The 21,628-nt window shown below is 31.5% G+C and overlaps 1 protein-coding gene across 4 annotated transcripts in view; it reads right to left on the reverse strand.

Moving 5' to 3' along the window:
- The window catches only part of LOC111618245 (serine/threonine-protein phosphatase 6 regulatory ankyrin repeat subunit B-like), a 97,059-nt gene that overhangs the window by 31,077 nt on the left and 44,354 nt on the right, over positions 1 to 21,628 (reverse strand). For all 4 annotated transcript variants that reach the window (XR_002755541.1, XM_023359730.1, XM_023359729.1 and 1 more), the window contains exons 3-6: positions 11,205 to 11,405; positions 4,702 to 4,803; positions 3,410 to 3,548; positions 3,104 to 3,255 (exon numbers count right to left, since the gene is read on the reverse strand). Coding sequence is in view for 3 of the 4 variants with exons in the window: in XM_023359730.1 (XP_023215498.1) it covers positions 3,104 to 3,255; positions 3,410 to 3,548; positions 4,702 to 4,803; positions 11,205 to 11,405 (594 nt within the window). In the remaining variant the exon portion in view is untranslated. The remainder of the gene's footprint in view (positions 1 to 3,103; positions 3,256 to 3,409; positions 3,549 to 4,701; positions 4,804 to 11,204; positions 11,406 to 21,628) is intronic.

The following is a 21,628-nucleotide window of genomic DNA, read 5'->3' on the forward strand; positions in this document are numbered from 1 at the left end:
TGGCTTCCATGTTAATCGGGACGTGGTGGTGTCAGTCCTGATGAGGCACTAAAGAGGTGCGACCCTCCGGTCACAATTTGATGTTTGAAATTTGGAATTGTGAAAGACAACAAATAATTCTCCTTTCACACATACACACACATATATATCTATATATATATATATATATCTATATATACTATATATAATATCTAGCTATAAAATATATAATGATATATATATATATATATAATCTATGTAGGGTATGTCTCTTTAATTCACAATTAAGTTAGGTAGACTATCAATACAGTTTTCAGGTTAGACACTTCTTTTATTGTTTCCACATTGTCTAACCTGAAAGCTGTATTGATAGTCTACCGAACTTAATTGCAGATTAAAGAGACATACATACATAGATCATAATAACAGCTACCAAAACTGATATTTAGAAGTATATACATATATATATATATATATATGTATATAATTCCTAACTATTAACTATGGCAGCCAAGAATAGTGTGGAAGCAAAGAAGCTTAAAGCTGCAGTCATACCTTGCAATTTCCAGCCACGCAGGCAACTGCAACTGCAACAACTGTTCCTGATAACTAGTAAATCCCCTCTGGAAACAGGCACAACTGCAACCACAACTAGAAACAAAGCATTTGTTCTACTTGTGCTGATTGCAAACATGCATCCAATCAGCAGGGCTTAAAGCAGTCATGGCAGTGAAAAAAAGTGAAAAAACAGAGTTCACACTGGAAAAAAAGCTAATAGTGTTAAAGTGAAGTAAAAGAGGCATTATTAAAAAAGCACACAAACACACACGTGTTTTGTATGAATAACATTGCATATGATATTAAATTGATTTTTAATTGGACTGAAAAAATTAAATATGAAAATAGTTAGGCTGAGTTTATACTCCAGAAAAGTGACCAGTAAGACTGCATTAAGCCAGAAGAGGCCTGCATTAAGTTTTCATGTGCCCCGTACGAAGTTCCTACCATTATACAACAAAGGAAATAGAAGAGTAACAAAACTACCAGAATGTGTCTCCATATAACATGTCAAATTTCAAATGACATTTATTTCAAGGTACATTTTTTGATTTCTTATTAAAAAAATTTGTAATTAAAGATGATTTTCTTTTGTTTATGTCATGCTGCAGTTTCTGCACTTCTCTTGTTTTCTCCTCTTCATCACAGTGAATTTTCTTCACACCAGAGGAAGCAATTCACTATAAAGTTTATGTATTAAAGGATCATTGCACTGAAAATGCCCAGTAAACTTTGTGAATAGTTCAGCACTATATATTTCCAGAGTTCAGCTTTGATGGTAGAACACTTCAATGACTTTGAGATTATCTTATATGAAACACTATTCATTAAGCTGGAATTCTTGAGGAATGTGGTTTAGGAAGTATAATATGAGTCCTTCCCATTGTTCGATCAATCATTTTGCTGCAGGACCAAATGTCAGTCATTTAGTTGATGAATACTTCATAAATTTGTTGCATGGCAAATTAAGTTTCTCTTGAATTTCTGTGTATTCATCCTACCTAGAGGGCCACCCATCAAAAAAGCTGTGTTGATATGATGAGATCACCACCATCTCTGCCCAACTCTTTCAGGTCTTTTAAAAAGGCATTGTGGATTGTATGAATGCTGCAAGTCCCTATGTTGATGAGGCCTTTTTTGAGAGATGTTAGAATTTCCTCATTTATGAGACAAAATACTTTTTTGTTTACGTTTAGTCCATTGCATTCAATCATCAGTAATTTATCAAAAGGTAGATATGCATCTTCAATTGCCAGTATTATTTTTGATTTAATTATTTTGGCATCTGCATGCCTGATAAATGAGGTCTGGAGATGACTGCAGACAACTTCCTGTTGTTCTTCTGATCATTATATAATCAGTATTTTCAGTTATTTTCTGTCTTATATATTGCATGTCTCATTATAAGAAATGCTATAATATGATAACAGATGCACCAATAAGCAAAATGGCCAATTACTGATTGCAAATTAATCAGCCATGCATTATCAGCCAATACCAATTAGTCAGTAATTAGTGTTAATAATTTATTGCGTTAATAATGTGAGATTCTGGAGTTAATTATACAGTTAATTATAATGTGGAAAAAAACCCATTTTTCTCCACCTGGTACTTCCATCTCCCTCAAGTCAGGTAGACAAGAGACAATCGAATATCCTTGCAAAATCAACAATCTCTTCTTTTGTTTGAGAAAGTTTCTAAAATAAATCCCAACACTTAATTGTTGACGCATGGAAACTTTGACATTGTTTAAAAAGCTTAAGTGTTTCTGTGTTTAAATAAGTTTAATATATGTACATTTTGTAAAAATGTTTTCTTTCAACAACTTAAAATAATTTAACTAAATCTTATTTTGTATATCATATTTCCTGTAATAATCAGCCACTGAGTGATTTTTTTTTCATTTTTGGTAGGTGATAATTGGAATAAAAAAAAATATTGATGCTGTAAGAATGAAACCAGCAATAATTCCAAAAAAGACATAAAACTAGTTAAATTGGAATATTGTGACTAATATATTGTTATTGTTGTTACACAATTGGAACCAGTAGGCCAAATGAGTCTCAAGCCAAAAGGTCCATTGTGTATTCCACAAAAAATTACTTCAGAAGTCTGATCTCTTAAAAAAAGACAACAGGGATTCAAAAATCTACACTCTCACAAATGAGATGCAGATGAGTCTCCTCAGCAGATCCACAAAAGCCTCAAGAGACTGAGAAGGAAAGTTTCAATTGGCACAGATGTTTACAAAAGTAACCAAAGCCAGTCACAACACTGACCAAAAAGCAAATATGTTTCCTGTTGAAAGACAAGAAATCTTTAGTTTGCCCAGAGAGTAAGCTAGAAAGAAAAGTCTTGCTCTGGTGACAAATATATAAAAAATAATTTGAATGAAGTACTTGAATTATTTTAATTAACTTTGTAAATTTGATAATTCCTAATATCAGTAATAATTGAACATCAATAATAATACTAGCCAGCATTCATTTTTATAATCCAACATTGAATATCACATTTTATGTTTAAACCTATAAATATCTCAATAAGCTAAACAAGTAATACTCACCATATATGAAGGAACTTTGTCAAGGAAATCTTGAACTAATTTATTAGCAGAAGTCTCACCAAATAATTTATCTCCTTTCCCTTGTAATACCAATTCTTCTAATTTTTCTAAATTACCTTCATCTATAATTTCTTGAATATGTGATTTATTTTCTGAAATCATATTTTATATTTTTATATTTGTAAGATCATTAATAATTTAAGATATAAAAAAGTTTGAAATGATTATTTGCTATTACGTTCAATTTCTATTAATTTATTAAGATCTATTACTTATTTCATTTTTAACACAATTATAGTAACTTACTTGATGTATGTTTCTTATGATGATGTTTTGGCAACGTATGTTTTTGTTTTCTTTTAATTGCTGCAGTTGAACTTGCTTTAAGATCTTGTAAAGTAAAACCTTCCTGAGATTGCATATAATGCTCTGGGCGACGTCCATACTAAACAAATTTTATAATGATTTAATGGTTTAAATAATAATTGAATAAAAATAATTAAATTAAATTTTTAAATCTTTTTTACATTACATAATTTGATGAATTCACTAAATTAATTCTTAAATTAATTCAGTAAATAATATTAATTACTTTCATTGTGTATCTTTGTATTGGTAATTTTGTATCATATTTTTATGTATATTAGTAGCTAACCATTATTATTTTCATTATATTATGTAATTTTTGTCTTTTGAGTTGATTCGAAATTTATACTTTCATATTTGTTTGTATTTGGAATGGAAGCTATTTGTTATGCAACAACACCTTACGTAATAATAATAATAATAATAATTTAAAAAATTAAATTATTCATTGAATTATAAAAATATCTTTTATGATTTAGAGAAACTGAAAATTATTGAAAATCCTAAACTTTATTCTAGTATTAGCTTTTCAAAATTTCTAATGAAATATTTTGATAAAATTTATAATTTACTTAGATTTATTAGCCTTTAATCCTTTTTTATATATAATACAATATGCTTTCTACAAATACATAGTGCATATGTTAAATATTTTTGCATTATAAATAATATTTGATTACCTAACTGATGAGGGCCATTTAACACCAGGGACCAAAATGCATTTTAGGAGGCATATAAGGCAATAATGGTTTCCATTGTGTGATAATCCTTCAATAAAATTATGTACTATGTATTTGTAGAAAGTATACTGTATTAATTAATAATAAAATATATTTATTCCAGTTTTATTCTGATGAAATACTTTTTTATACAGAAAATAAAAATATCATCAATTGAAGAGTTTTTATCTATGTTGTCAAATAATTAATTTAATTTAATTAATTAATATTAACATTAACATTTAAATATATTCTTTCTTACTTTAAATTAACATTTAATAAATAGTTCAACAGTATATATTACAAGATATTTTTAAAGGAGATTAAGAAAAATATTTTTAAATTTGTTTTTTCCTTTTGAAAAAATTAAACATTAATGTAAATGAAAAAATAAGCATTTCTATTTGTTTTTGATAAAAAAATATAAATCAACTATTACTTTTAAATATGATAACTAGTAATAGCAGTAACAGTTTATTTATTATTATATTTGAAAGTTATTTGGAATCTAACCATATCTGTTGCCCTAATATCAGCTCCTGCTTCCAATAACATATTGAATATTTCTCCATTATCTTGAAGAACTGCAGCATAATGAAGAGGAGTTCTTCCTTGCTACAAGAATAAAAAAAATAAAGTTTTATTTAAAATATATATAAATCTTTTCTAAGCATTTTTAAAATACAGTCTGTTACAAAAGAAATTATGTATCCATAAAAAAAATGAGATAAAGCCACAAAACATGGCATGCAAATGTCACTTGAAGAGTTACACTGTGGATGTATAATTTCAGTTTAATTCGTAGTTTTTAGCATTTTTCTTTATTCTTTGTTCTTTCTTACTTCTAAAATCTTCTAATCTTAATTTTTCCCCTTGGTGGTGACTGTCACTTCTTAGAATCACAAGAACAATGAAGGTGATGTCACCTGAAAGCACATGTGGAGAGTGAAGGACATTTTTTGGCTGATCTTCATGAAGATGAAGATAGTGCTTAGTGTTGTCCAGTATCTGAGAAAAGTGTGAAACTAGAGTAAGAAAAGTTTATGAACTTATTGGAATGAAGGCTTAGTGAATCTCAGATTTAAAAAAAAGCAAGAGAAGCAAAAAATGAGTCTAAGGAAGTTCCATGTAGCCCCTCACAGAAGCACTAAATAACATTTGTACATCCTGGGTATTCTATTTTTTCTATCAGCCATCTTGCTATTTCTTGCCTATACCCTCTGATCTCTTTTTTCTCTTAGCATAAGTTAGTTTTTAAGCATTAGTTATAAGAAAATTCGTGTTGTATTACCCAAGCTTAGCTCATTGTATACTTTGCGATATTGTGTAATTGTCCCGCCAACATTTCAGACTTTGGATGATCGCTTGTTATACTGTTTTAGAGTTGGAATCCATCAGAATCTGTATCTTTTACACATAAACAAATACTTTTTCCCCATCATCTCTGTGCATGGTTCCTTGTTCACTGTATTCACCCTCATCAGCTAACAGTATTTTCATTCATACTTCACAATACAAATGATCAAACTTTCATTGCCAATAATGTTAAAGAGCTCATTCAATGCATAAGAACAATACATTGTACAGCATTTAAAAGGACTAGTGTTCTCACTCACCAGCAATTTGAACTGGATTTTCTGCTTTGATACTGAAAGCTATGTAAGATGATGCCTTTGAAAAGTAGACAATGGCACTACAAACAATTGTCTGATTTAGAGACAAGTCCAAAAGAATATTATTTGTAGTTGAATGGCAGATGCTGGGATTATATGTCAACATCCATTAAGACACCAACTAGACCTCCTAACATAGACAGAATTGCCTGCATTGATGCTGAGCTAGATCATCTTGGACAGTGTCTGATTGGAGGCATGTTGTCTTCAGCAATGTATTCCACTGCTCTCTCACAAGAAAACTGTCAGAGTGTCTTCTAATAAATTTTAATAAAATTTAGTTAATAACTACGTTAAAAGTATACAAACTCTATTTTAAATTTGCAGCATTCACTAAAAGTGTTGATCAGAGTTATTAGCAATCAAATGCTGCACTACTTTATACTAGTTTAACACAATTATGCAAATTTTAAGAAGTGAAAGGGTCGCGGAGGAAGACGGCAATATTACATTTAGAACAAATTTTGGAATTTTCAAAAATGGTTGAAGAATTAATAAAATTTTGTATACTTTTAACATAATTATTAACTAAATTTTATTAATTCTTCTCCCATTTTTGAAAATTCCAGTATTTATTCTAAATGTAATATCACCGTCTTCCTCCGCGACCCTTTCACTTCTTAAAATTTGCATAATTGTGTTAAACTAGTATAAAGTAGTGCAGCATTTGATTGCTAATAACTCTGATCAACACTTTTAGTGAATGCTACAAATTTAAAATAGAGTTTGTATACTTTTAACGTAGTTATTAACTAAATTTTATTAAAATTTATTAGAAGACACTCCGACAGTTTCCTTGTCAGTGTTGATGACTGCCACATACATGTGTGGAAGAGGACTGATCAGCATTCTGATCCCACATTTTTTGTTAGGCATCACAGTCATCACACATGGTGTTATATCTGAGGAGCCACCTCTTGGGATAGCCAATCTCTTCTAGTTGTGCTACAAAGCATTCTGAGGGTTGCATGTATGTCGATAACATTCTGCAGTTGACTGTTCTGTGAATGCTATCAATCCACCCAGGTGCCATTTACCATTAAAACAACATTTCATCACATACTGCAAGACTTTCTCAACAATGTCTTTGAGGATGTAATATCCTCCCATGGCCATCCACATACTGTACCTAGACCTATCACTAATAGAACACCTCTTGGACATACTAAGATGGCAACTGCAGCCTTCTCAGAAAACCCCTCAATTAGCCGACCAATTGCAAAATTTATGATAGAATCTTCCACAGAGGAACATAAGCAACTTAACTGACTCTATGTCACATCTAATATCAGCTTGTATAGCTGTCAGGAGAGGAGTTACCACTTACTAAAATTCATCATCTTGTCACTGCCATTTCTTAATAAGATATCTTTTGCTCCCAAATTGTAATAATTTTCATATCTCCTCAAACAATACATACATGCCAAGTTTTATGACTATAACTCAATTTTTTATGGGTGAATATATTTTTTGTGACAATATATTATTAATGATTTAAAAGAAATATTTGATTCAATGACACAACTCATAATAATCAAATTAAGTTCATTTATAATAAACTTATAATTAAAAAATATAAAACACCATTTAAAAAAATTGCCAGGATAAATTTAGATTTACAAAAAATATATTTCTTGGTATATTATACATATTGGATGAGTCTATTTCATTCAATCCTTCACACACTGTTGAGGTAATAACAATTCCATGCCAAAGTTGACCTTTTATTGTAGGCTACTCGTCCGCCATCAGAAATTTTTTTAAATGCATTTATTAATTTTATCATTGCACCACTGCTAGAGAACTATTTTAACTTTTTTGCATTCAATGGTGGGTGAGTAGCCTACAATAAAAGGTCGACTCTGCCATGAAATCGTTATTATCTCAACAGCATGTGAAAGAATCAAATGAAATAGACTCATCCAATATGTATAATCTACCAAGAAATATATTTTTTGTAAATATAAAACACCACCTATTGAACTGGATAATCAAGTTTTCACCATATTTATATATCATGTTTTATATTCTGTTTATCATTTTGGACAAAACTTTTGGCAGTTTGATTGTTAAAAATATTTAACAGAAATAATATAAATTTAAGTTATTTTGTTTCAGAGTGTATAACTTATATGAAAATTGTGAGGTTCCAAAAACGGTCAAAACAAAAATTTAATTTCAAATTAATTAAGAGCAAAAACACTATTGTCGAGTTGGATCAAAAGGCGATGTTAGTTATGTAAAAGAGAGAAGAGGAAAAAAAAACTGTAACTGTCAAACAAATGCAACACGAAAACAAATGACATAATGGATGATGGAATGTTGGTTGAGAAAAAACAACAGGTGGAACTCTGACTCAAGTGCTCATAAACAGTCAATCTAAGAAAACAATTTTAGAAAAGGGGAAAGATTTGATGGATAGAAAAACATTGCATATGATCATTAAAGTGCCAAGACGACAGAAATCACAAACAATGGGCTAAATTATGAGTGCAAGGCTTATGGTTCGATCAACAATCTCCGGGCATAGTCAACAAAAAAGTGCCGAATAGACACCTAGAATCCGACTTTTCTCGTGACCCAATCAGGTCTCAGTTTTCACCTGGAAACAAAGAAAAGACCAATCGGGAAGTGAAAAATGTGATGCAGGGCCAATCAGAAATACGGAGAGTGGGAGAAAAACTATAAAATCGGTAATTCAAGGTCGAGAAACGGTCTTCCTCTAGATTAAGCCCAAAGTCATGTTCATTAAGTTGTGTTGAATTGCCATCGACCACACAGATGCCACTGCATCTTTACCGATTTTCCATACCCATCCAACAAACCCTTCTTGTCTGCCCCAGGGCTATGACCAATAAACCGAAACTCTCACCACTTCAAAGGAACACCGAGATTTGGGAACTGTCTACTATCAATGTAAGCATAAATTTGACAAAATAAATGGTTTTTAACTTTGTAAGACACTTGTCAACATTTGTTTCCTCTGCCACAACCCACATAGGAACATCCATTAGGTTCATCCTGATGCAGGATAAATTGATCCCCCCTAAAAGTTGGCAAGCTTACAAAATTTTAATTATTTGGAAAAAAGTTAGATAATATTTGTCAATATTTTGTACAAATGAAAACTTGCTACAAAAGAATCTCATTTTAAAGGATTGCTCAGGTCACTGAAAATTCTGTTGTTTTGAAAATCCATTATATTGCAAACAACAGATTTCCCATACACCCAGGAAAATATCCATTTTTTAACCCCTATAAATAAGAAATACCAGTACTTGAAATAATTCAGCCTCTTAAATTCTTTATTCTATAGAAACATATTATTAGTATGTTTATAACATACATGTATATTATGCCATACATGTGTACAACAAAGTTAAATTTTTTGTAACTGACGAAAACTGTACATACTGTAAGCATAAAAAAAGAGGCAAATTACATATGCTCCTTAGCATTTTGCTTTACTTCACAATTTGTTAAAAAACTTTCCTATCTTGGTTTCTTTCAATGCCACTTTTCTGTCTTTTGAATACAACACCCCATTGATTGATATTAGCAATGTCATGTACTGTACATACAGTACAGCCTATTCTAAACAAATGTGCTGAAACTCATGCTGAAGTTTATGCTGAAAGAAACATTTATGCTGAAACTCATCAGGAAGATTATCACAATTTGGAAATACTTGATGGCCTCACTAAATTTTGGTACTACATTGAGACCAGCGACAGTGTTCATTAGATGACTTCTCCTCAATCGTATCAACTGGCTGACTCTCTTTGTACAATTCAAGAATTATCCATATCCCCAAATGTAACAAGTGCATCATCAAACTCTACAAATTTTCCAGAAATACCCAAATATTAACTAAACAGTAAAAAATGTGAGTTTGAAAAAGTTTACAATAGATTTGGGGTAGAAAAAATCTGTTATTCCGTGTAATGGATCCACTAAACAAAGGTAAAATTACATTGATTTGGCAAGACCTGGAAAAAAAAATCCATTATTCCAAGAAATCTATTGTTCCACGATCCATTAAAACAAGATTCTACTGTATTATGATCTTTGTTTTAGTTGTGGTTCAAAAGTCAAATAATGAGAGAAAAAGCAGTTTAAAGTAAACTGTTAGAATGTAATAATAATTGTAAACAATAACAAACATTCAATTGCAAAGTATTACTTTATACAGATAGTATCTTGTAATTAAAGACTGGCTATTGATATATATTACATTTAGATTATAATTATATTATATTTAATGTGGTATTAGTGTTGTACTTTAACCCCATATCATCATCAAGTATGATACAATATAACTGCTTTAAATAATTTATTTCTTATACTTTTTATATATTTTAATTTGATAAATACATTCCTATTGAACATCAGTGTTGAACAAATTCTAAAATACCATAAACATGAATTATAGAAAAATACTTTCTTTACATTTATCAATACAAGAAATCCTCATTAATTCAAACTCAGATAGTTCGAAATCCCATTAGTTCATAACTGTACTATTTGTCCCAGCTGTGGATATAGAGATTTACATGTTAAGAAATTCCATTAGTTCGAAATACAGCTACTTTAAAATTCAAAGTCTGTCCAAACTGTGATATGCATATGTTAGCTTGTTCCTTTAGATCAAAGTGCCTGCATATTTTTACCTTCACATTTATATTATTATTAATTTTTTATTAATGAAAATAGTATTCTGTATATGTATCCATATTCTGTTTGTTTAATAAATTACATTTGTTATATGGCATTTGGCATATTATACAGATATATGTAATTCTCAAATAATTCAAAACTTAATAATTTGAAGTCACAATTGTTTTGTCCCTTGAATTCTGAACCAATGAGGATTTCCTATAACATCTTCAGGATTTGGAATAACAATACACTCAATTGTAAATCTAAATTTAAATATCATTTAATTGTTGTTTTTATTATTTCTGAATTTAAATCAAATGGACTGTTCTTGATTTTTGTAATTTTTGGGATAATAGAGAATATTTTCTTAAAATCAAATTAGTATATCACAACAACTTTTTAAATTAACTACAGAATGGAAAAAATAAATTCTGAAAAACAATTTAAATTTTAGCAAATACATGTTAATAAATTATAAAAGTTAATCTGGCTGTTTTACAAATATTCAGAATATTTGAAATAAAACATTTTCAGATTTCAAAAAAAAAAAAAAACAGAAAAAAAGATTTTTAAATAAAAAATTAAATTAAATTTATTATAACAAGAAAAAAATGTTTTATTATAAATTTAATAACTTTCTGAATTTATGCCAAATAATAAAAAATTATTTAAAAATTTACATACGTGATCACGAGTATGAATAATGCTTCCATAATGAGTTATCAGATATGTCATTATTTCTTTCTGCTTAAATAACACAGCTTTATGTAGAGGACTAGCACCCATTTGATCACGACAGAAAGCCAGTTTTTTTCTATCAATAAGATGTTGAATTTCTCTTAATTTTCCTTGTGAAACTGCTCGATGAATTTCATCAATTTTGTTCTGAAATAAGTATTATTTACTATACTTGCAATTAAAAACACTCATTTTAAATCATCAATTTCAAAAAAATATTAAAATTATATACTGTATACAGAAAAATATGCATTTGGCATATGCAAAGATGAAATAATAATTTTCTAAAATTAAATTCTAATAAAATATTTCTTCTTTTAATTGAAAAATAAAGTTTATTCTTTAAAAATAAAATAAAACATAACTTTCTTCTTAAAAAAATAAAAACAATAAAAATACAATTCATTACACCAAAAAACCTTTGTAACTCCAGTGATATGTGTTTACAAAACAGCGAATGTTTCCGACCCCATCTGGGTCTTCATCAGGCTACAGTTATGAGGAATTCAAATGCGTGTGGAATGGAACAATAAAACAAAACGAATGCGATTCAAAATTTAGAATAGCAAAGTTAAGAATAAAAATAGAACATTACGCTCATGCTGAAATGACAGTTAAGCACGCATAACATCATGTTTGCGAAACGGTGAATGTAGATGAAATATACACAATTCAAAATCAGTTATGGGTGTGGGTTCCCTCATAACAAACTTCATAAACGGCTTTGTGAGCACAAATACGACATTGACAATAAAAAACACACCACTGCCCTCTCAACTGTTGCCATGGAACCGGGAATCACAGCTGACCTACAAAATGCCCGTCTGATCAGGCTCTCACACCGTATGGATCAGCTCAGAACCGTGAAGACTCTCGAAATATATAAAGCAGGATTACGTAACACATGCATCAACTCTAGAGATGCAGTCAGTATATCTAATGCATGGAAATTTTGTTATGAGGGAACCCACCCCATAACTGATTTTGAATTGCGTATATTTCATCTGCATTCACCATTTTGCAAACATGATGTTACACATGCTTAACCTTCATTTCAGCACAAGCATAATGTTCTATTTTTATTCTTAACTTTGCTTTTCTAAATTTTGAATCGCATTTGTTTTGTTTTATTGTTCCATTCCACACGCATTCGAATTCCTCATAACCATAGCCTGATGAAGACCTGAATGGGGTCGAAAACGTTCGCTGTTTTGTAAATACATATCACTGGAGTTACAAAGGTATTTTGGTGTGATGAATTGTATTTCATCCAGTGTTTACTACGAGGTTCATTTGTTACAATAAAAATACTTTCTTGGAACATTGCTAAAACTGCAAACCTAAATGTTTCTCAACTAATAAACATATTTTGCCCCACAGACTCACTATAATTAAAAAATATTTGTTTACAATTTTAAGAACGCTCCAATAAAGCAAGTTTATGTTGTTTTATTCCTTAAACTAATGTTTCCAAAACTAATCTTTTTTCAATACATAAATATTACAAATTTAGTATTATTGTAATATTTTTTTCAGTTAGTATTATTGTTTGACTAAGGTAAAAACAAAAATATTCATTTCAGTTTTTGAAATTTTCAGTTGTTATTGTAAGAAATAAGGTAACATGTCATCAATAAAAACATAATGGTAATAATTTTCGAACAGCAGAATAACATCACTTAACATAAGCAAAATTAGTTTAATTATTTAACAAAATTTTTTTGAGGCTCTTATATATCATCAGATCCAATCTTAATAATGGCATTAAAAATTTAATTTAAAAAACAATAATTACCACTTGAATGACAAAAATTTTTGAATCAAGATTTAGAAATTATTTTAAAGTTTTTAAATTCAAATGGTGATAGTTTTGTTTTTATATTCAATTTTTAATATTATTAAGATTGAATCTAGTGAAGAGATAAAATAGTATGAGATCCAAGCAGTAAAATTATGTAAAATTAAAAGCCTTTTTTGCTTGTTAATAAACTTAAATACCTAAACCTTTACTTAATCTTTAGTATACCTTTAACCAATCAATGCAAATTTTATTATATCAATTGACAAAGGAACATTTCAGACCTATGCCCACACATTCAATTAACTAAAAGTTCAGTAAAAATGAAGGACAGACATCTGGAATGAGCTTCTTCATTCTTATCTTCATAGAACAAAAAAAAACTATTTTATTTTCTTCTAAAATTTGTGGTGCTAACATCATTTCTCTCTCTCTCTCATTCTACAAGGTATGTAAATTATCAGACTATGAAATCAAAACTAATACACATAAGCAAAGAACATGCTGTCTCTTTATTATAGAATGTTTCTAATCTATCATCTTACCCACATAACCTCAAAGTTCTACAAATGTAGCAACATATTGCTGTCAGATATAATTATACTCGACTGCATGTAAATGCTAATTATTCCAACTAAGAGTTGCTACACACTGCAATCAAACAAATTGTGAGATCTCATTCAGCAGCATCAAAATTCTTAAAGGGGAAAAAATATTATAAAACAGAAAACTGTTCAAACATTTATAAATCATTAAAATTAATGAAAACAGAATGAACTGGCATTGTTATTAAAGAAATCTGGCAACCATTACTTCAAAAATAAAAAGAGTCCAATGTAAGATGCACTTCCTTCCACCCTCCCAGATTTTATTAATTCACTGTACCATATGACAATCAGTTGATAAATGTACAGTTTTTTATACCTTTTACTTTTGTGCATTTTAGTGGATTATTTCAGCAAATTTTTGTGTAATGACACACACACAACCAATAACCAGTGTGAAGAAAACAAAAAACTAACAACTATATCAAGACAAACATTTTCCAACTCCCGAGTTCATCAGGTGCTATAATGGTTACCAGATGAAATGTTGTTTAGGAACATAAAAGCTTTTTTTGAAACAAATATAAATTCAAACCAGAATTCAAAGTATGAGTATAAAAATTTAAAGCCATGCATGCGTTGTCCTGTTCATAACAACAACTCAACCAATGTCTATATTGTCACGACAAGTAAAGCCTACCAGGCCATTGACAAAATCATTTCCTCCTTAAAATTTATACAGGATGATGTAAAATTAGCTTTAACAGTTTCTACCACCTCCAACCATCTGAGGTGTTCCATGTGGGTTTTAGTGAAGAGAAGTTTGGCCCACGTGAAGTCCACCACAATTTCCAGATATGCTGCGTAGCTAGAGAGGGCCGTAGAAGTTCTAGAATGTTGCATGTCCGAGACATATTAGAACTTCCACAGACCTCTCTGTGTGGGCAGCCCCTGAAAAAATCAACACACCAACACATTTGAAAAAAAAAGACAATCAAACTAATAAGTATTATAAATAATAATACAGTATTATTTAAGGGTAAAAGAGAATATTTGCTAATAGATATCACATGCATATATGTAAGGTTTAATTTGACTTTTTCTTATAAGATGTACAGGCACATAATGGCTATTTAATGGCTATTTATAGTATCTTATTAAACTGGGTATCTTTAATCTCTATAATATCACAAATACTTTTAAAAAGCTTTTTATCTGTCAAACTTATACATACAGTAGAACCTCGATTATCCGGACTAATTGGGGATGAAGGTAGTCCGGATAAGGAAAAATCCGGATAATCGAAACAAATACTTTAATTTGTCTTTTAATGATAATACAACACGTTTTCTTTTCGATGACATATCGGTAATATTAAAAGTAAATACTGTATTTAAATCGTGATCAAATTTTCAAGAAACAAACGTTCGTATTGAATTTGGACTACTACTGACCAACGCTAACAGACTACCTATTGTTTAAAAGGCCCTCTGGTGGCGCAAGAAGACGGATTTTATAAAATAAAAAGCAGTTGAAACTGCATTTTTATGAATAAAAATTTGACAAACTATTTATCGTTTTATGACGAGTAAAATTTTTTCGTCGCGTTCGCGGCTTTTAAGTAATGCATAAACCTTCGAGGCGCGAGGCCCTTCGAACCGCGAGGCATAGGCGGTGGCCCACGTTGCTCATACGCCGCCCTTGGTCATAGAAATAATATAATTTGAATATAAATTATTTATAAATACGTATGTCAAATTATATATTTATTACGACGCAAAATATATTTAAGAGTTTACGACCACTGTGCTGGGTGAGACGTTGTTGAAACAAAAAAAGTTATGCATTCCATCACGTACATAAACAGTATCGTAATTCGCCAAGTGCAAATCAGCAAATTCGTAAAATTTTTGTTTATTTTGAATAATCCGGATAATCGAAAATCCGGATAATAGAGGTCCGGATAATCGAGGTTCTACTGTATATAATTATTAACTTTTGTAAATTAATTTCAAAGTAATGAGTCTCACCTTTGCAAAAACCTATTTTGATTTTCAATTATTATTAGTTTTTTATTTTATTTATTATTTTATATTTGATTATTTTAAATACAAGTATTGTGAGATACGCAGTGGGTCAGGGGTCAATCTCGTACTGACCACTTAATCTGCACAGGCTGGTAAAGCCCGATCTCGGAGTCGTAGGATGGCTAGGAGGGCAAATCGAGTGGGGAGTGCGTCGGTAAGTCGACAGGTTTCCTCGGATAAACAGGAGACAGGTTTAACAAATAACAAAATAAAGGTTTATTATATAACTAAAGTAATTTACAGGAGTATACAAGTTACTGATTATAGCTTAGATGCGGGTAACATAAATTTATCTATAAGGGAGCTGTAACTATTCACTATGCCGCGTGAGAGTTTACAAAGAGAGTTATATTGGCTCTAGAGTGAGAGAGTTATATCGGCGGTCAGTTATACCTTATGTTGGAGGACAGTATGCGACAATCCTTCTGGACTATGGAAGCTGGCCGTCTGTCACAGGCTTATGTCTTCTACCGGCTTCTCCTCGGACAGGATCGGGACGGGAGACACAGTATTCAGACTTTCCTGAGGATCGCGCGGAGGGACGGTCGCACTGAGGGGACGATCGCCCTGAACTTACCGTGACGATCGTTTTTATACGATCGTCGTTGGCACTGAGCCAACAGGTCGTTCACTCGTTATGTTGACTAATTAGCACGTGCACGTTGACTAATTGACAAACGGACGATGTGTAAGATTCCACATCCGCTCCAGATAATCCTTCCTGAGTGAAGGGGATACTCTCTATTACTCCTATCTTGTTATTCCACTTGCCTCCGGAAATTTTTGCGGTTACTATATTATCGGTCATAGGAGGAAGTCGACATGTTTCTACTAATACTATCTCACTTCCTTTCTCGGCTGCTGCCTGCCGGTGGGGTCTCTTCCTCCACGAACAAAAGTGAATTACTTTTCCGTTAGGCAAAAGAAAAAAAAAAAAAAAAAAATTTGTGGGTAACCTGAGGTAGGACGAGGTCGTACCTCTTTTTGATAGGCAACAGTTCGGTGAGAACTGCCCACTGGTCAGTGGATGGCTTAGAAAATGCTTTTTCTATCCCGTAAAGTCGGGATTCTTTTGTCAGGTCGAGTGGAGGAGGCGAGAGGGGTCGTCGGTAAAGTGTGAGCGATACTCAAAATAAAGACGACTTTTAACAACAAAACAACATTTATTGAGACGATAACATAACTAACATAATTACATTGAGCTTATCTCGAGCGGACACGCGGGAGTGGAGGGAAACGCGCCGAGAGAGAGTGTACATTAATGGGTATCATACCTCTACGATTTCGGATCGGACGGTCGGACGTTTTCTAACCGGATCGGACAAGTTGTCTTGAGGAACGGACGGCGGCGATGAGGATCGGCACGGGGTTTCCCCGATCATGAACGGTGATGACGGACCGTGTTCACGGACGGCGACGACGGACCCCCTTTTCTCGTCGTCTCCCCTCTTTTATCCCTCTCGTCACGTTACTGGGTTTCACCAATCAGCGATTTTTAGGATATGTTCCTCATGAATCATTTTTCGGTTAGAAGAGATAGGAAACGGCTCCATGGGAAGGAAATGTGTATATCCTTTTTTGTAAAATTTCGCAAAATGAAGTTTTTCTTTGTTTAACTTTAATAAAGATATTTAATTTAATTGGAGCTCCATAATTTAATTTTATTTTATTCGGTCCGACCCTCACAATTTAAAATAAACAAAAATACATTCAGTCATATTATAGTATTAAGCTTCTTAAAAAAATTGTCTATTGTGCTGCCCCCAAATTCTGCTATCCTAGATCCTAGATACCTGTATAGTTTGCCAATATGGTCACACCACTCTGTAAAGAAGAATTATTGAAAACTTATCTGGTTTTAAGATATTTCAAATTGTGTGTGTAATAATATCAATCTAAATCGATCTGTGTATCACACAGAAAATAAACAATAGAAAACTAAAGGCAAGGCACACTTACATATGTCTTCAGTGCTTTTTGGGAAGAATCACAATGACAGATGAATGTATACAGTGCACAAAGAATGCTTCTATGTTTTCTAAAGAATATGTTTTCTGTGGTTTTGATGATTTTAGACGAAGAACTGTTTAATGAGCTTGCAATTATGAGTCAAAAATTGGAAGATAATTCACACTCCGATAAAAACTGCATCTACTTTCAAATTGACTTTTAAACACAAATAACTCATGGGTTATTCAAATTAAGTTACAGTTTATCAATCCTCACATAAATCAAATATCATTCATTGTCATTTTTCTACACTTCTTTACCACCACACCGGAGAATAATATAATTCTCTTTCTAACCTGTTACCGGTGCGTCTACTACGTCGTAACGAACCAAAAACGAACCAAAACAAAACAAAAACGTTTTTGGTTCATTACGACGTAGTAGACGCACCGGTAACAGGTTAGAAAGAGAATTATGTCATTTTTCATGAAGAAAAATAAATTAATTTTAATGAGTGATCATTACCAATAACAATTATTGATTTTCTTCAATACTAAGCAAAAAGATAAATAAAATTCACAAATTTGACATAAATGACAAGAAATGCATACTATTAAGATTTTTATTTATATTATATTATTACAATTAAAAAACTAATAGATATTTTTTATATTTTTTTGTTTAATCTAATTTCTATATCTGAAACTAATTATTTCTTTTTACTAATTACTAAAGAAAAATATTTCAGATTATTAATGCTAATTATAAATAAATTATTGCAATATCATATCATAATGTAGGAAATATACAGGAAAGATATATTGTGGGATAATATTATAATATCTTTGGAGTTATTTGCAAATAATCAATTTTATAAAATTCTAGTACAGTGATGCCCAAAACTACAGTCCCTGAGTCAAATCTGGCCTATGGCACATGTTAATCTGGCTGCAAACATATTTGACACATCACTTATAAACAATACAAACAGAATTACTTTTTGTATGTATAGAATATAAAAAATATTTCTGGCCCACGAACTTATGATTTATGCATAATTTGGCCTGCCAATCAAAAAGTTTTGGCACCATTGTTTAAATATATTAAATGAATATTTATTAATCTTTCATAGTTTGGAATAAAAACTGAAATAATTATTTCTAACAAGAAATTATTTATTGTGACATTGTCACAATGCCAGGCAACAATTTTTAATCATATTTTTTTAATTTATTTAACAAACTAAACAATCATTTGGTTTGGTATCAATGTATCAGGCTTCATAATGTTTATTATAATTTATTTAATTTAAATTATACAGTCTTCACCTGAAATCAGTAGTGTCTTCCCCTATACATAATACTTTTCCTGTTAGCAAGCCCCTGTACATCATACTTTTCCTGTTGGCAATAGAGTCATGCCAGTCATCTATCTATGAGGGCTGTTCGAAAAGTTCGCGGCCTTGCCTATATGCGGCGCTGCGATCAATTTAATTTTTGGCGGGAATAATTCAGTCATCCTTGCTAAAGATACGATACCAATTTCCGCTTGATTTGTCATAAAGTTTTGCCACGACAGCTTAGCAGATAGTCAATGTGCACATGCTTTGTCAAAAATGGAGAAGATGGAGACTCGTGCGGTCATAAAATACCTGACGAAAAAAGGGTTGACCGCATCTCAAATCAAAGCTGACATGGATGAAGTTTTGGGAGAGTCTGCTCCTTCGTACACCACTGTGAAAAAATGGACAGCCCTTTTTAAATCTGGCAGAGAGAGTGTGAAACATGACCCTCGCAGCGGACGGCCGTCAACTGCTGTCACTGAAAAAAATATCGACAAAGTTTACGATTTGGTGTTAGCAGATCGCCGTTTGAAAACGCGTGAGATAGCTGAGACAACAGGCATCTCTGTCGACCGAGTGCACCACATCTAACCGAAAATTTGGGTATGACGAAGGTCTCAGCAAGTTGGGTGCCGCATCTGCTGACCGCTGAGCAAAGACGTGTTCGCACTTTGATGTCAAAGAAGTGTTTGGACTTCTACAAGAAAAACCCACGGGATTTCTTGCGTCGGTTTGTGACTACTGACGAAACGTGGATCCATTACTACACTCCTGAAACAAAAGAACAGTCGAAGCAATGGAAACACCCCAGTTCGCCACCACCAAAGAAGGCAAAAACAGTTCCATCAGCGGGGAAAGTGATGGCCTCGGTTTTTTGGGGATGCTAAAGGAATCATCTTTATTGACTACCTAGAAAGAGGAAAGACCATCAATGCTGTCTATTACTGTATACTTTTGGAAAAACTGAAGAAAGAAATCGAAGAGGCCACACTTGAAGAAGAAGGTTCTGTTTCACCACGATAATGCCAGAATCACTGAACAAAAGATAAACGAACTTAGCTTCCAATTAGTTCCACATCCACCGTACTCACCTGATTTGGCCCCCAGTGACTTCCACCTTTTTCCAAATTTAAAATAATTCTTGGTTGGAAAGAGATTCCACTCAAATGACAAAGTCATCTCTGAAGTAAACGAGTATTTTGCACACCTTGACAAATCGACCTATTGTGATGGCATAAAAAAGCTAGAACATCGCTGGAATAAGTGCATTGCTAACAAAGGAGACTACATTGAAAAATGAAAAAGTTTTAACATTATTTTGTTTGTTGTTCTATTTGAGGCCGCGAACTTTCCGAACAGCCCTCGTAAGTCCTTTCATGAAAAAATTTTGAATTAAAAAAACATGACTTCCGTAGTAATTGTAAGAATCATTACCTCTATAATCAGGTCAAAAATACGTTTTCCCCACAGACTTTCTTCTGCAGCAAGCATGAACTGAGGGTAGTACAACCCTCAATATTGTTTTTGGGCTCCATATTGTTGAGAATAGCACATCTTTTTAGGAATCATGGCTTTGCTTTGTCTATAGCTCCCAAACTACATTACAAAGAGTGTTATGTAATGATCGAGACACTATCATATTAACTGAAAAATGAAAAATCAGAAGTCTACAAAATTCCATTACAACACACACTATCAGGGGAGGAAATTATTTACATTAAAGTTACTGCTAGAATGTTAAAGTCCCATATCTTAGGACATCACATCAAGATGATATTAAAAACAACAGACCAGCAACTGAGTTATCTAAATGGATACTAGACCAAGGTTATCTACCGCTTTAGGTTCACACCAAATTACTTAAGCAGTGCAATGATAGAAGAAAGTTATTTATATGGGAGAACCTCTAAATATCTGCTGTAACACTGTGCAATAAACCTACCACAGAAATCCTGCAATTGTGGGTAATCTTATTCAAACAATTTAATTTGTAATTCAATGTTTATATATGTACTATAATCATGTATACATATTACTAAACTTTTAAAGGTTTTGACATGAATTACAATGCACTTATATAATATTAAAAAAAAAACATTTTAACTTAATTTAATTTTGTTCTGCATTATATCCACGTGCCTAGTTAATTTTTAAAAAAACTTTTTGTCAAATAACCAAATGTTCAAAAATTAATTGTATTCAATTTGTTTTTTGCCTGAGGATGGTGGCTATAAGCCATCAAAACTATTAGCAAGTACTTCTTAATTATGCTAATAAATTGTAATTGTAATGCCGCTACACTCTAGTGTTAATTATTTTATGTGACTTCTAGTTTGCAACAAACGTTCATATATAAGTAATCGAGGCAAACTCAAGTGTACTTAGATACCTTTTCAGTGTTTTATTATGCGTATCAAATAAGGTTTTATGGATATGGATGTTTCCCTTACTATCATAAACACTTTACTAAAGCATATTGAACATATACACTTTACTCACTTCATAACAAAACAATTTTTTCAGAATTCCTGAAAACATCAAATTAACTTAGGTACATACCTTTTTCCATAGAACTCCTCACTTATTAAAATTTTTGTTTTATTTAAACAATATCAGAATTATCAAATTCCAAAAACGATGATAATTTT

This window comes from Centruroides sculpturatus, unplaced genomic scaffold (assembly GCF_000671375.1).
Source record: "Centruroides sculpturatus isolate CEXI.00-Female unplaced genomic scaffold, Cexi_2.0 scaffold205, whole genome shotgun sequence".
Lineage (NCBI taxonomy): Eukaryota > Metazoa > Arthropoda > Arachnida > Scorpiones > Buthidae > Centruroides > Centruroides sculpturatus.